This window comes from Penicillium cosmopolitanum (genome assembly GCF_028827165.1).
Source record: "Penicillium cosmopolitanum strain IBT 29677 chromosome Unknown utg000003l:1.0-3747932.0:1.0-3751027.0, whole genome shotgun sequence".
Classification (NCBI taxonomy): domain Eukaryota; kingdom Fungi; phylum Ascomycota; class Eurotiomycetes; order Eurotiales; family Aspergillaceae; genus Penicillium; species Penicillium cosmopolitanum.
The window spans coordinates 2,934,457-2,949,045 of NW_026622673.1; the positions used below are offsets into that span (position 1 = coordinate 2,934,457).

Sequence of the window (14,589 nt, forward strand, 5' to 3'; positions counted from 1 at the left end):
ACATGACATCTTATTGGGTTGACTCGCTTTCATAGTGACTCGCTTGCAAGATGGGCGTTTGATGCAGGGCTGGCTGACAGACGAGTGACTTTCGATGTAAGAAACACCTAGGTGAAAAGAGAGGACAGGGTGATATTCATACGACGAACAGAGAGTCAACTGGTATATAATAGTATCCACGGCCCATGCAAAAATTAGGTGAATTTAGGTATCGAAATATATGAACGAGTAACGAGTATAAATATAGACCACACCAAGCTAGATAATGCTCACGCCCAACTGATCTTTCCAAGTCCCCAAATCTCTACATGACTCAGTAACACCTCTGAGATCATTCAAAGCGTTCAACACAGCATCATTGTTCTCAGCACACGGTGTCCGACTACACTCGACAAAGAAAATATACTGCCAGGCCCGTTTCAAACTAGGTCTTGTGTTGATACTAGTCAGATTCAAGCCATGGGCCTTGAAAATGAGCAGTGCATTTGCCAGAGCTCCTGGTGAAGAGTGGTCGATCGAGAAGGAAACGAGAGTCTTGTGCGTAGCTTCGTGATGAAGCTGCGCATCTCCTCCATTAGGGACATTGGGCTGTTCAAATTCCAGCCCCGCCGTCCGGTCTGCGAGGATATTCCTTAGAATGAGGAAGCGGGTCGTATTATCCGCGCGATCTTCGATATTTTCTTCTAAAGCATCGACGCCGTGATACTCAGCCGCGAATCGACTCGCGATAGCACCGCCGCGCTCGTCGGTCCCGGGTTCCTCCTTGGACACGATCTCCGCTCCTTTAGATGTTGACGACACATCCTGTCGCTCGACTCCCTTGAAATATTTCGCGAGGAATTTGTCACATTGACCCCAGGCTTGCGGGTGTGTGTATAGCTTTGTGATTTTCCCATCGTAGCTCGGGAGTCCACCCGGATATGAGCCCTTGTGGACCAACAAGCAGTGGTGTACGGTTAAGTAGTATTCGCCGCATACTTTGACATCTTTATACAGGTCTGATCGGTCGGCGAGGAGGTCTAGGGTTTGTACGACGGAGCCATTGGTGGAGTTTTCGCAGGGGATCACGGCGTAATCGGCTTCTTGTTGTTGTACTGCGGCGAAGGCATCGGCGAAGCAAACGTGGGGGTGTAACTCGGCTGATGTTTTAGCAAAGGATTCGGCGGCAGCCTAGTCAGTATCAGTGTTAGCGTAGGGTTCACATAAGCATAGGCATAAGCATAAGCCAGCTATATGAGGATTATCAATAGATTGGCAATTGACTGGGGGGTGCAGCGCTAATATGCACATGTACTGGCGATGCGGGGGTGGGAAGGAGGAAAAGGGCAAAAAGAGCATACCTGATGAGAGAAAGAGGCCAGTGGGCCCAAAAAGGCCACCTTTAACTTTTGCAACGACATATTTGTGGAAGAAAAGAATCTGGAGAAGAATCGAGGAGGGATCTTGCACATAAACATGAATGCTTGCGTTGTCCGAGCGGTGTGGGTAACCTTTCATCCTTTCCTTTCCTTCAGTTTACTCATCTCATCTCATCTCTCATCTTCAATTCGCCCGCATTGAAACCTGAGGAACAAGGCCAATCAGAACTTCCGAGAAAGCTTAAAGCTAGGGCCATGCGCGTCATTTCTTTGCCTGTCGGAGTCTGCGGAATCAATTGACCCTCAATTTTCTGTTTTAATTCCGATGGGGTTGACTTTCTGGCGACCCTTGCTCGGGCGAGGTCCAGCATCAGCATTATCATTAGCACTGGCATCAGCACCAGCATACACACGTCGAGCTGCATACTCGACTACTCCACTCGCAGTCAGACTGCACGATGAGCTCACAACGCGAAAGCTCCCACTAACCTACGACTACCTACACCCTCAACCCTCCCATCTTCTCAACCTCACCCTCGCCGACCTACTAGCGCAATCGCAATCGCGATCAGATCCAAGCGAAACACAGACTCATGCACAGACAGTCCCAGTTCCGGTCCTCCCTTCAATCCAACGCCCCTCGCCGCTCCCGATCGCCCACCACTTGATCTATTTCCCGCCCCAGGTATCCCTGTCACAATTACTTCCCGACGGCACCGATATCCTCCATACCCCTGGCAATCCATTTAACCGACGGCTCTGGGCAGGTGGTAATATCCGATTTCCGCGGCCAGACCCCCTTCTCGACGGGAGTCGGGCTGTTTGTATCGAATCGATCCGCAATGTGACCGTCAAGGGACGCGAGGGGGAGGAGAAGGTGATTGTCACTATTGAACGACGGGTGGGCACAGTACCCGAGGACGAAGAGGAGGCGGAGAGTTGGCGGCGCATTTGGTCGGAAGATGAGACTTTGCCTGGGGAGTCGAGTCTTATTGAGAATCGAGATTTGATCTTTATGCGGGTTAAGAGTGCGGATGAGATTCGGGCGGACCGGGAGTCGTTTGGGAGGCCTGGTCGGATTGTCAAATGTGAGTTTTAATTAGTACATACATGAACGCCTCCATACCACTCCACTTCTCGGGAAATGGCAGATCTAGATCTGAGGCCAGGGGGAAAGAAATGAAATGACCCTAACGGAACTACAGCGCCATCTAATGCAACATTCCGCCATTCAATTCTCCCGACGAAAGCCCTCCTCTTCCGATTCTCGGCACTAACATTCAACGCGCACTCGATACATCTCGACAAGGACTATACGCAGAATCAAGAAGGGTATCGGAATTGTTTAGTGCATGGCCCGTTGACTCTAACCCTATTGCTCAGCGTGCTGCAGCGCCAACTTAAACAAGTTAACCTCCAAGTCAGCGATTTCGAATACAAGAATCTGGCGCCTCTTTTTGTAGAGGAAGAGTTGACTGTCTGTGGTAAGCCTAAGAATGAGAATGGGGCTTGGGATGTTTGGATTGAGGGTCCTGATGGTGGGTTGGCTGTGAGGGGGACGGCGAGGACGTGTGGGATAGCATGAGCTTAGGCTGTGGCTTGCTTGTGCTGAATGATGAATGATGAATGAATGAATGATTATTTTGAGTAGTAGCAAGTTGTACATATGCATTTATTGACAAATATGATCCAGAGTATTGTCGAAGGTTCTCTTTAACTTGAAGTTCTTGGGTTGGCCTTCTGCTGTTATACTACTACTAGCACTATATATAACTATCCATGGATCTACTACTCAGTAGGTACTATACTCTTTGTCTAGATCGATGGATAAATACTGCACACCATAGACAGCTAGACTAAATATACTAGTATACCTAGATACTAGTAGTTCTATTGCAAACTCTCCTTTCCCTACTTTATAACACTAGACAGTATGATACTGCCAGTATAAATACCACTGCCAGTCTACTCGCCCGCCAAGCTGCTAAGAGCCGCGTCTTGGCGGGGGCCGGAACCGGAAAAACTCGTACCGGGGGCGCACGGTACTTATTTTCCGCTCGCTTCTTTCAAGCTCTTCCCTTCCTTCCTTTCTTTTTCACCCCCATTCTTCCTGCTTCACTGCTTCGAATGTAATGACATGATTTGAACCCCTTCTAACCTTCCAGCTTCTCTTTCACTCACCTCTCATTCGAGATGGATGCTTTCTGGGCGGCACCTCCGGTGTCTCGGTATGTGGCATTGCCTTTGCTCATCCGCTCGATCCCGCAAAGACTTACGTGTCTTTTTCATCTTCCAGAACGCTCACGGCCTTGACTCTCGTTCAATCGGTTCTGGTCCATGGCCGCCTTCTCAGTGGATATTATGTTATCTTTCTGCCAAGGCTGCTGTGGAAGCTACCTCCCCAGATCTGGCGTCTAGTCTCACCGTTCATGCTAACCGGCGGCAATATCGCGTTCATCTTTGATCTCTATTTCAGTATGGTGCCTCGGTATCGCATTGGTGTCAATTGGCCCAACTGCTAACCCGGCCGACACAGTGTACTATTATGGCAGTTCTCTGGAAACCGCGTCGCCTCGATTTACCCAGCCAGAAGATTTCTTCACCTATCTGGTCTTTGTAGCCTCTGTGATCTTGGTAAGTGACTCGCTTGAACCGGGATTTATCTCGAGAGAGTCTTGTTTTCGTTTTCTGTTTTATTGCTTGCCTTTCCTTTTCATTCAAACACCTCGCATTATCTGCCCGCCCAGCCAAAAACTAGCTGAAGCGGTTCCTGGAAGCGAGGAAGATTACCCCTGCATCCCGTGCAGTACCGCATTCGCAAAATAAAAATGGTACTGCATGCGGTGTGGGATTGGTGGGACTACCTCGAGATAGCCGTCGTGATCCTATAAGTTCATGCCGGTTTTTTGGTGCCCTACATTCTACATATTCATCTATCTATTATTCATTCCCAATAACAATCATTCTATTCTTCTTCCAATCTCCCACCGCGGTAGCCCTTTGCAATGCAATTTCTATAACAGCATGCTGACCTTTCCCAGCTCACTTCAGGCTGTCTCCTCGGCAATGTGCTCTTCACTTCCGGTAAGCTTTTACACCTCTTGCAGCTCTCAAGCTGCCAGTTCTGGCCCTCTCGAAGCTCTCGAATACTAAGACCAGGATGCCTTAGCCCTCATCATGGCGATGGTCTACACCTACTCGCAGGATAACCGCGGCCGGAGAGCCACCTTCATCATCATTCCAATGCCTGTCGAGTATCTGCCCTTCGCGATGCTTGCGTTCACTTTGGTTATGCATGGCCTGCCCGCAGCATTAGCTGAGGGCATGGGTATTATCGCCGCTCACCTTTACGACTTCATCACGCGCCTCTATCCCACCTTCGGAGGTGGCCGTAACTGGATCAAACCCCCTGGCTTTGTGCGTCGATACTTCCGCGGTGTCACCTCAAACCCTACTGTTCGCCCGTATGGGACTGCTTTCCGTCAGCCTGCATCGCAGCCTGAGCCGTCGGCGGACGCGTCGTCGTCTTCGTCCTCTGGTGGTGGATGGGCCTGGCGTTCCAGCGGACCCCGGATGCTTGGAGCAGTCGGGGTGCTGGACGACGACTTGGCTGAAGTTGAGAGACGTGAGGGGATATGATTGCAGGGGAATGCGTGAAAGTGAATCAATTGCATGAATTGCATGAATTGCATTAATAGCATGTACTACACCCGTACTATCCCATAGGTGGCGAAGTCGCACCAATCCCTGTAAATTAGCTAGCACACAAAGTGCATCAACAATCAACAATATGCTTAAGCTAAGGGCAGTATATCAGATGTAATTATATAATTATAGTAAAAATCCGCAGTAATTAGTATACACTAGTGTATACAGTATGCTGGACGCTGTGTAAAGACTCTGCTTCTGATACCACGTGACCTACGGACGCTAACCCAATCTGGCGTTGGAGCTGGCGCACCGCAAAATTTGGTTTCTTCCCGAACAATTTTTTGGCCTCCAACGACAACCAACAACCACGATGGCCGCCGTCAATAACCAAGAGATGGACTACGCCATCAAGCCCGAGGCGGTTACGCCGACCGTCTCCACAGAAGATTGGCCTCTTCTGCTCAAGAATTACGAGAAGTGTGCGTCTTTTTCTTCTTTTCCGGGGTTCTTCTTGCCTTCGCGGGAGCCCATGGCTAATCTTTTCTCTGCGCAGTGCTCGTTCGCACCGGTCACTTCACCCCGATCCCTGCTGGTGCCTCCCCTCTTAAGCGTGATCTTAAGTCCTACATCAGCTCCGGTGTTATCAACCTGGACAAGCCCTCCAACCCCTCCAGTCACGAAGTCGTGGCTTGGATGAAGCGGATCCTCAGGTAAAATCCAACCTCCACACCCGAGTCTCCCCAACCCCAACCCCCAGAAGACTCGATATCAATTGTATTCAGCCGATTCTGACTCGCCTATTACCCTTTAGATCCGAGAAGACTGGTCACTCCGGTACCCTTGACCCCAAGGTCACTGGCTGTCTGATCGTCTGCATTGACCGTGCCACCCGTCTCGTTAAGTCCCAGCAGGGTGCCGGTAAGGAGTACGTTGCTGTCGTTCGCTTCCACGACAAGATTCCCGGTGGCGAGGCTCAGTTCCGCCGCGCTCTGGAGACCCTCACCGGTGCTCTCTTCCAGCGTCCTCCCCTGATCTCGGCCGTTAAGCGTCAGCTCCGTATCCGTACCGTCCACGAGAGCAACCTCTACGAGTTTGACAATGACCGCCACCTCGGTGTCTTCTGGGTCAGCTGTGAGGCTGGTACCTACATCCGTACCCTCTGTGTCCACCTGGGTCTTCTGCTCGGTGTTGGCGCTCACATGCAGGAGCTGCGTCGTGTTCGCTCCGGTGCCATGAACGAGGAGAGCGGTATGGTTACTCTGCACGATGTCATGGATGCCCAGTGGGTTTATGACAACCAGCGTGACGAGTCTTACCTCCGCCGCGTCATCAAGCCCCTGGAGTCTCTGCTCACCAGCTACAAGCGTATTGTCGTCAAGGACAGCGCTGTCAACGCTATCACCTACGGTGCTAAGCTGATGATTCCTGGTCTTCTCCGCCACGGTTCGTTACGTTCAATCTTTGCTTTCAAATGAACCCAATGCTAATTATTCTTCACAGAGGCCGGTATCGAGGTTGGTGAGGAGGTCGTCCTCATGACCACCAAGGGTGAGGCCATCGCCATTGGTATCTCCCAGATGTCCACCGTCGAGCTCACCACCTGCGACCACGGTGTCGTCGCCAAGGTCAAGCGCTGCATCATGGAGCGCGACCTGTACCCCCGCCGCTGGGGTCTGGGCCCCGTCGCCCTTGAGAAGAAGAAGCTCAAGTCCGCCGGCAAGCTGGACAAGTTCGGCCGTGCCAACGAGGAGACCCCCTCCAAGTGGAAGTCCGACTACAAGGACTACAACGCTCCCCTTGAGGACGGCGAGCAGCCCGTCGCTCACATTCCCGACACTCCCAAGGTCGAGGAGTCCAAGGCCGAGGAGTCTTCCCCTGCCGCTGACGACAGCGACAAGAAGAAGCGCAAGCACGACGGCGAGACTGCCGAGGAGAAGGCCGAGCGCAAGAAGAAGAAGAAGGAGAAGAAGGAGAAGAAGGAGCGCCGGAAGTCCAAGCAGGCCGAGGACAGCTCTGACAGCGAATAGAGAAGGCCAGGAAAGAGTGGACCTCACCCACGGCTGTGGTCTGTTTCCTGTACCATATTTTGATTTTTATCCGGAGTCTTTGGGTCAAAAGGGATTCTGTCGGTTTGAAGATTTTTCTTTACTTAGTTGTTGCTCGAATCAATGTGTTCTGTATACTCGAACTGTTCTTTTTTGGTCTTCTAAAGTTCTGGTCTGCTCAGCCAAAAGGCAATTGGAACTCGGCTTCTTCGTATACTAACAACTGCCGAGGGGATTCAACCTAAGAACTCACCAGTTACTCGTTATTCAACGCTAGTCATGAATAGTCAGCCTCTCGATTCTGTTGCCCGGACCAAAGACGTACAAATGTAGCTTGCCGCAGATGTCATTCCAAGAAGATCAAATGCAATGCACAGCGCGGGGCCCAATGTGCGGGATGCATATCGACCAATACGGACTGCGTGCGCACAGAATCACAGCGAGGGCGGTACTGATCCATCTGAAAATGACCATTAGATATAACTGGTAATATAAGGCTAATTTTCACACCATTAGGTACGTACGAAAGGGACCTCGGGCACGAAAAGCGAAGCCGGTGCATCCCTCTTAATCGAGGTTCAGTCTTGGTTATATGATCCTGTGAGACGGATAGTAGAATCCTCTTCCAATGGCACATATCAATCGACTATAAATGATTAAATAATAATCAATAATTGACTTGATAATACGGTAACTTTACGCGAGCTGCTCAGAACCATATTCGAAGTTACTAGAGCGTTATAAATGAATTATGATAAAGTACCTTGAACCGCCATCCTGCCCTTGAATTTGTGCGTTCAAGGGTTATTTGGCTTTAGTATATGCCAAAACGACATTCATAAACATGTAATTTGGTTTGATTTAGCTAATCTGAAATATTGAGTATGACCTTCCTTGCCTTTCTCTCTTCAAATACTTCGGGCCCCTTAGCAACGTCATCTATAGGAAACTCGTGCGATATATAGCTTTGCATCTTCTCTTGATTGGCTGTCAAGCATTGCAAAGAATCTTCGAACACTGTACGTGTTGGCACGCGTCCAAAATTGACACTGTGACATGTAATGGAGTTAGAACAAAAGAAAGGACTAGTAGGCACTGGTAAAACACCAACGTAATGTTGTTTTGATAGCATTCTAGGGCTGTGAAGGGCAGCTCACCTTGATGGAAGCCCACGGATGACAATATCCCACATGGTCGCAGTAAATCAAAGGCAGAACGCAATGCCGCTTTGTTTCCCACAACCTCGACAACTGCATCTACGCCTCGATTGTCGGTTTCCTACAATACTCGGGCTTTTGCATCGTCTCGTCCGAGAATAATCGGAATAACACCAAAAGTTGCGGCCTCCACCAAGCGGTCTTCAATACTATCGATTGCAAATACTTTCTTGATTCCCTCCGATCGAGCTGCCGCAATAGCGCAAATTCCCACCGGTCCGCAACCGAGAATGATAATAGTTGACTCCTGGAGTCTTTGAGTGGCATTGACATGGATCAAAGGATGACGATACCCCTCAATTTCTCTTTGCTCGACTGGGGGAAACTTGTGAGTTTAGAAGTTTACTGTGTCCGAAGCCCCTCAATAACTCGAAGGGCTCCATAATACCCCGTGGGAAATATATCGCACATCATGATTAGGAGACGACGATCTAGGTTAGCTGGAACATGTTGTAGGGTATCATCGGCGAAGGGGACGCGGACGTACTCGGCTTGACCTCCGTCGAGTAGTTGAGTACCAAAAGCCATGCCATTAATGCAACGGTTTGTTAGACCTTGACGACAAAACCAACATTTTAAACTTTTGAATACTTAGCGCTGATGATGCTAAATCGATTTTTCTGCATGCTTACCAGACTGCGGAGAAGAAAGACACAATCTCATCTCCCTGGTGAAACAGGGTGACTTCACTACCAGTCTCTTGGACAACGCCCACGAATTCGTGGCCCTTCATCGCCATTTATATCAGCATTTCTGCTCTCTGGAGCAGAAGAAACTAGTAGCTACCTGAAACGGAATAGACTGGCCAATTTATTCCATCTCAGGTAGCTACTAGTCGCTCAAGCCGGTGCGAGTCACGGAGGCACATACCATGATATGCCCAGTTTCAGTTTGTTGACGCCCTCGGTACATGTGAAGTTCGCTGAATGCCTATTAGCTACTAATGCCGTTGGACATGCTTGAAATTTTATACCTTCCACATATACCTGCCATTCTGACTCGAACTATGGCATCTGTAGCATCTTTGATTTGAGGCTTGGGCTTTTGTTCAACACCAATGTTGAACGGCCCGCGAAAAACAACGGCTTTCATAGACATGATTCAGAACGTAATAACCAATATGTTTTCAATCAAAACAATTTAATTTCTATACACTGCTCATGGTATCTCAAGCAATTTATAAGAATAGTGGTACCATTCGGCCTCTTCTCGAAGAGCTATGTTCCCGACGGGGCTGAATGCCAAGACACCGAGACACCGAGACGCCTTGGAGGTGTTGGTTCATGGGTCCCGACTATATAAATCCTGTTTTATTATTATTATTCTAGCTTGAGAAGCCTGATATTACTAGAATTACGACTAGTGCATTTATTTTCCCTATACAAAAAACTTAGCCTTGACTCTGAAAATTCCCCAACAAGGCTCAAGCCGCATCAATTAGACGACAAAATGGGTAAAGAGGAAGTATTTGGACCTGTATCAGTTGTCAAAACCTTCGACTCGGAAGAAAAGGTCATTGAATTGGCGAATGATACGGAATATGGGCAGCGATTTTCATACGGGACATCAATCGTGCCATGAGAGTCTCTGCAAAAATTGATTCGGGCGTCGTCGGTATAAATTGCGTCAGCATGGTATGCTATTCTCGTGGCAAATTTATGTTACCATCTCTAATAAGCACCAGATGAACATACAAGCTCCGTTCGGGGGTAAGAAGCAATCCGGAATCGGAAGAGAATTTGGGGAATATGTGAGTATTCCAGGCACTTAAACCTGTAAGGATCATGGGATACTAATCAATTTTTATCAGGCATTACGAGCATTTACTGAACCGAAGACTATTTTGATAAAGTGAGTTGTTTAATTTCTGAGATCGAAACACCCTAACATTTCCCAGCATGAGCACCTAAGATAATTCTATCCCCTAGGTAGGTGCTGAAACGTTTGTCAATTTTCGATTATTGGTAATGGACAAAGCATACTTGAGTGTGGAACATGGTTCATTGTGATGGAAGGGATAGAATTTCATCCAACGCTCTTGTTCAGACGTAATCCTCCATAGATGCGTGAATTACTTATTTCCAGACAGAAACATTCTTCTTAACAAATTCCTCCCAGGTAGTAGGCTTAGAATCAACGAGCTTCAGGGTAGGTTCAAGCGACTCGCCAAGATAGTAGCCAGGGTCCTCCACAAAGAGCTGATTCTCGAGGAACTCGGTAGCAACAGCGGTAGGCAAAGATGCCTTGTACTGCTCAGAGCTAATCTGGATAAAAACAGCCTTCTTGCCCGAAACCTTAGAAAATGTGTCCACAATCTCTTGAGGAGTGTAGTAGTCGGCAGCAGCTAGAACCTGCTTGTTCTTTAGCTGGTCTGCGTGCTTCAGCGCAACCTTCACAAAAAGACCTATAGTGACATTTAGCAGATTATTCTAACGATTTATGGCCATAATCGAGCATGTCTTACCAGTATCCTGGACAGCATCAAAGAGAGGAAACTTAGCCTCGTTACCAACAGGATAGAACAGCTGGTACGATCCATCCTCAGCACGCTTAAGCATCTGAATGAAGTTGCTCATATAGTATCCAGGGAGCACAAAACTGCAACCAACACCAGAAGCCCGAATGTACTTCTCAATATTGGCCTTGCTGTCAAAATGAGGCACATGGGATAGACGTCCCTTAGTCTGCTCTGTCACATTGTGGAGTGAAGAGAAGATAAGGTGGGAGACATCTAGAGCCTTAGAAACATCTGCAACATTCTTGCCCTGTGAGAATTCGATATCGGCATTCATAGTCTCCCAGTAGTTAGTGACCAGGAAGACAGTGTGGGATCCCTCAAGGGCAGCAGTCAGGGATTCAACAGAGTCCAGATCCGCCTAGTATACAGACCCGTTAGTTTATAGATTAATTTTCAATCGGTTAAATAATTCAATCTTACCGTAACAACCTCAACACCCTTCTTAGCGAGATCCTGAGCGGACTTTTTGGTGGTGTCGCGAGTAATACCGCGGATCTTGAATTCCTTAGAGAGCTCAGAATCGCTGAGGATGGCCTCAATGACGGAACCGCCCTGGTTGCCGGTAGCACCAAAGACAGTGATCAATTTGGACATGGTGGATATTTTTGATGGTAGGTGAGAAAGCAAGACAGATACTATGATAATCTTCGAAGAAGGGACAAAAGTGATATGAATAATGGGAGATAGTAACCAACAATAGATGAATCTTTTATAATACTGTTTGACATGGACAGAAAGGCAAATACGAGCTTGGGAAGCTATGGTGGAATTCAATGAATAAGCTTCGGGGTCATAGTGTAAGCGCTAAGACCGATCCGCCGTCGATTTCGTCACCCTGTCTGGTGATCGGGATTCAATGGTCGACCGAAGCCACATCCATTGCAAAGACACCGGCAGTGACTGATTAATTTCGGGCTGTAGCTGTGCAGCCCAGTGACCCACTGGCGTAACGGTCTATTAGTTGAATTTCGATCGGAGTAGTCATGATGTATCATGAATGTCATGAAAACTAGCCACCGAAGCCCGAGCCCCGAGCCGAGCCCCGAGCGGTGGGGATAATATTTCGGCTCATGTTTGGCTCCGTTCTGGAAATACTTAACACAAAAAGTACTACTACGGCGTTCCATAAGCGCAAGATGGTCGGTCGTTGTATTTGTACTCGTATAGCGGTATTTTGCAGTGGCATCGCAAGCCCAAGGCCTTGTTGACCGGCCTGGTCTCCGCCTACATAGTGGACTAGTAGCTACCTGAGATGGAATAAACTGGCCAATCTATTCCACCTCAGGTAGCTACTAGTTCGCCATTTCAAACCTTTGCAACACCAATCCTAATTATAGTTATACAACTACTGACCACCCTGCGCTTATGGAGCGCCGTATAACTAGCAGTGCCTGATAATTTAGAACTTATATTCACAGCCATAACTAACTATAGCCCCATAGTATTGACTACGTCCATAAAGATATCAAGGGATCCTAAATCTCCCTGGAATTCTTCCACAGAATTGGTCATATCCGGGGCCCTATCACCCATATCAGCTAAATTCAAGTTGTTTGGAATTGGCATAGGCTGCTGGGATCGAATTCTAGCAGCCCGATTCCGGAGACGTTCCAACGGTCGCATCATCAACCCAAGTCGATTGCCCATTGGTCCAGCCCATCGTTCATAAATCCGATCGACGGCCACCCATGCACGATCTGATAAAGGGGCGATCGGGCGCACGCATAGCTCTGACAGAAGAAATGCAAATGCCTGCCACTGTACATATCCCTGGAACAGCCAGGACCATTTCGTGGTATTTTCGTGGGCTTCAAGTAGCCAACCAAATTCAAGTACCTCGATCGCGGTGAGGATAAGGAGATCACATCTTTCGGGGAACAGATCTGGTTGGAATCCTTCGGCGCTCATCAGCGAGAAGTGCGACACAAGCCAGGAGCGTGCCAGAGCAACTCGGGCAATGGTCGCGGTTACCCAGTGAATCGCGATTTCAAGGTCACAGAATTTGAGGTATCGCTCGTCAAGGGTGGCCCGGGTCTTTTCTATTGCCTGGAGGCGGTTCTGAAATAACACGTTATGTCCATCATTATCAGCCCCGAGGCTGTTGAGTTGCATCAATTTACGATGCAATATGAGGATTTCACATCTGACCAAGGTCAATGACATATCTGTAAATCCAGTTCGTTCCGGTGGAGCCTCAACCATGTCAGGCGACAAATCATCATCATTGATATTCAATGGCAAAAGAGTATCGTAATCTCCTTCCCGGATCTGAGGGCTCGTGGCCTGAGAGTCGGATGATCGGACATCCAATAGGTATATATACCACCACAATCGTCGCCGCATCTCTGTTTCGAATGGACCTAGCCCGAAATGACTACTATCCCGATGCAGCCCCAGGCCCAGGGCAAGACGAGTTACCACAGCGATCATGGTCCAGACAAAGTGGGAATCCTGAGGACCACAGGCACAGCTCAAAAAAAGAACTGCTGCTTGTAACACAATTAACTTGCGGGTATGAAGGAATCCTGCCCGCACCAACGCCTGCTCGACTGCGAACCGGTATCGTTTGGTCAAGGTAGTGTGGTCTGTCCCTAGCTGTGCAAGACATAATTCTGGTGACATGCTGTAGATCGCAGCTAGATAGATTGCAAATACCAATGCCTCAGACCCCTTATCAAAATTCTTCGGATTTGTAGTCGCTGTTTGGAGCATCTCTTTCAACATAGGCTTATGTATGATCAGAATTATGGGTGCCACATTCTCTTCGAAGGTGTTGAAAAGAAGATGGCTGATAATTGGCGATGGATGAAAATTGTTGAGTGAATGAGCCACAGAATGGTAACCAAATATGAAGGGACTCGATATCTCAGACTGTGCTGCTGTGGGCATTGGTGTCGAGGAATCTTCCTCGGATAATGTCTGTGATTCCGGCGAAGCAAAAAGATCTCGAACTTCTTTAATCTTCAACCACAGCCTCAGTACTTTTTTCTATACTCTAAATGGCGATGATATGAAGGGGTAAAATATACCTGATCTGCAAGTTCCGTCAAAACTTGATGATTCACATAGCGGCTCGTTCCACTATTTCGATCCACAACAAGGCGTCCAAATTGATCCTCCAGTGTACTGGAAGTCGCCTTGGGTGAGACAGACCCTTTGCTCATCGCAATTCCATCGCTCTCAGCCTCTCTCTGCTGCTCAATTACCCCATCGCCCGGGCTATGCTTGGCTAGCCGTATGCGGCTGCCCTGCAGGCTGTCATCATTGTCCCGCCCTAGTGGGAAACCCGGAGAGGCCTCTTCAGCAGCATTTTTGCTACCGAGATTTTTGATTTGAGCTTCAAGATGGCTCAATCTGGAAACCAATTCATCCTCGTTCGACGGTCTTTTGGTTATTTTCCGAGGCTTACGGCCAGGCGGTGGATACGAGCACTCGACGCCTAAACGCACACAATTATCGCAAGGCCAGGACTTGCTACACCGTACCTTTCTGCGGTTGCAATCGTGGCAGCTCCGTTGGAGTAATGTAGATCCTCCACGTGGAAAATGTTTATTTGTACTGACCGAATCTTGAGCCATGCTGTGACGGAAGTTGAGGAATCCGAATGAGGGCAGAATTGTGCCTAATAGTCGCCTGAGGGGTATCAAATCGATGCCTTGAGCCTAAGGCTGACACAATGCATTTGTTTTTACAGTCACTTGAGTGACAACATAACATTAAGGATTATTGATAGTTATTATTTCGAATGATGGTGTTGAATCTGTAGATATAATTAGAGACAAGCAAGCGATTGGGAATGT

General features: G+C 48.3%; 5 protein-coding genes across 5 annotated transcripts; 2 read left to right on the plus strand and 3 right to left on the minus strand.

Annotated features, from left to right (window-relative positions):
- Positions 1 to 258: 258 nt before the first annotated feature.
- On the minus strand, positions 259 to 1,400 carry N7509_001124 (prephenate dehydratase PHA2; the record flags this gene model as incomplete). Its single annotated transcript, XM_056625761.1, has 2 exons — positions 259 to 1,170; positions 1,341 to 1,400. The coding sequence occupies 2 exons, from the start codon at positions 1,398 to 1,400 to the stop codon at positions 259 to 261; spliced, it is 972 nt and encodes a 323-aa protein (XP_056494343.1).
- Positions 1,401 to 1,683: 283 nt separating this feature from the next.
- On the plus strand, positions 1,684 to 2,943 carry N7509_001125 (uncharacterized protein; the record flags this gene model as incomplete). The annotated part of the gene is made up of 3 exons (XM_056625762.1): positions 1,684 to 2,446; positions 2,564 to 2,690; positions 2,742 to 2,943. 3 exons carry the CDS (start codon positions 1,684 to 1,686, stop codon positions 2,941 to 2,943), a joined length of 1,092 nt encoding a protein of 363 aa, XP_056494344.1.
- Positions 2,944 to 3,551: 608 nt separating this feature from the next.
- On the plus strand, positions 3,552 to 7,036 carry N7509_001126 (rRNA pseudouridine synthase; the record flags this gene model as incomplete). The annotated part of the gene is made up of 8 exons (XM_056625763.1): positions 3,552 to 3,586; positions 3,655 to 3,833; positions 3,895 to 3,992; positions 4,518 to 4,949; positions 5,311 to 5,488; positions 5,563 to 5,719; positions 5,821 to 6,452; positions 6,510 to 7,036. The coding sequence occupies 8 exons, from the start codon at positions 3,552 to 3,554 to the stop codon at positions 7,034 to 7,036; spliced, it is 2,238 nt and encodes a 745-aa protein (XP_056494345.1).
- Positions 7,037 to 10,346: 3,310 nt separating this feature from the next.
- On the minus strand, positions 10,347 to 11,383 carry N7509_001127 (NmrA/HSCARG family protein; the record flags this gene model as incomplete). Its single annotated transcript, XM_056625764.1, has 3 exons — positions 10,347 to 10,675; positions 10,736 to 11,147; positions 11,210 to 11,383. The coding sequence occupies 3 exons, from the start codon at positions 11,381 to 11,383 to the stop codon at positions 10,347 to 10,349; spliced, it is 915 nt and encodes a 304-aa protein (XP_056494346.1).
- Positions 11,384 to 12,217: 834 nt separating this feature from the next.
- N7509_001128 (uncharacterized protein) lies at positions 12,218 to 14,367 on the minus strand (the record flags this gene model as incomplete). Its single annotated transcript, XM_056625765.1, has 2 exons — positions 12,218 to 13,777; positions 13,819 to 14,367. The coding sequence occupies 2 exons, from the start codon at positions 14,365 to 14,367 to the stop codon at positions 12,218 to 12,220; spliced, it is 2,109 nt and encodes a 702-aa protein (XP_056494347.1).
- Between the last annotated feature and the right edge of the window lie 222 nt (positions 14,368 to 14,589).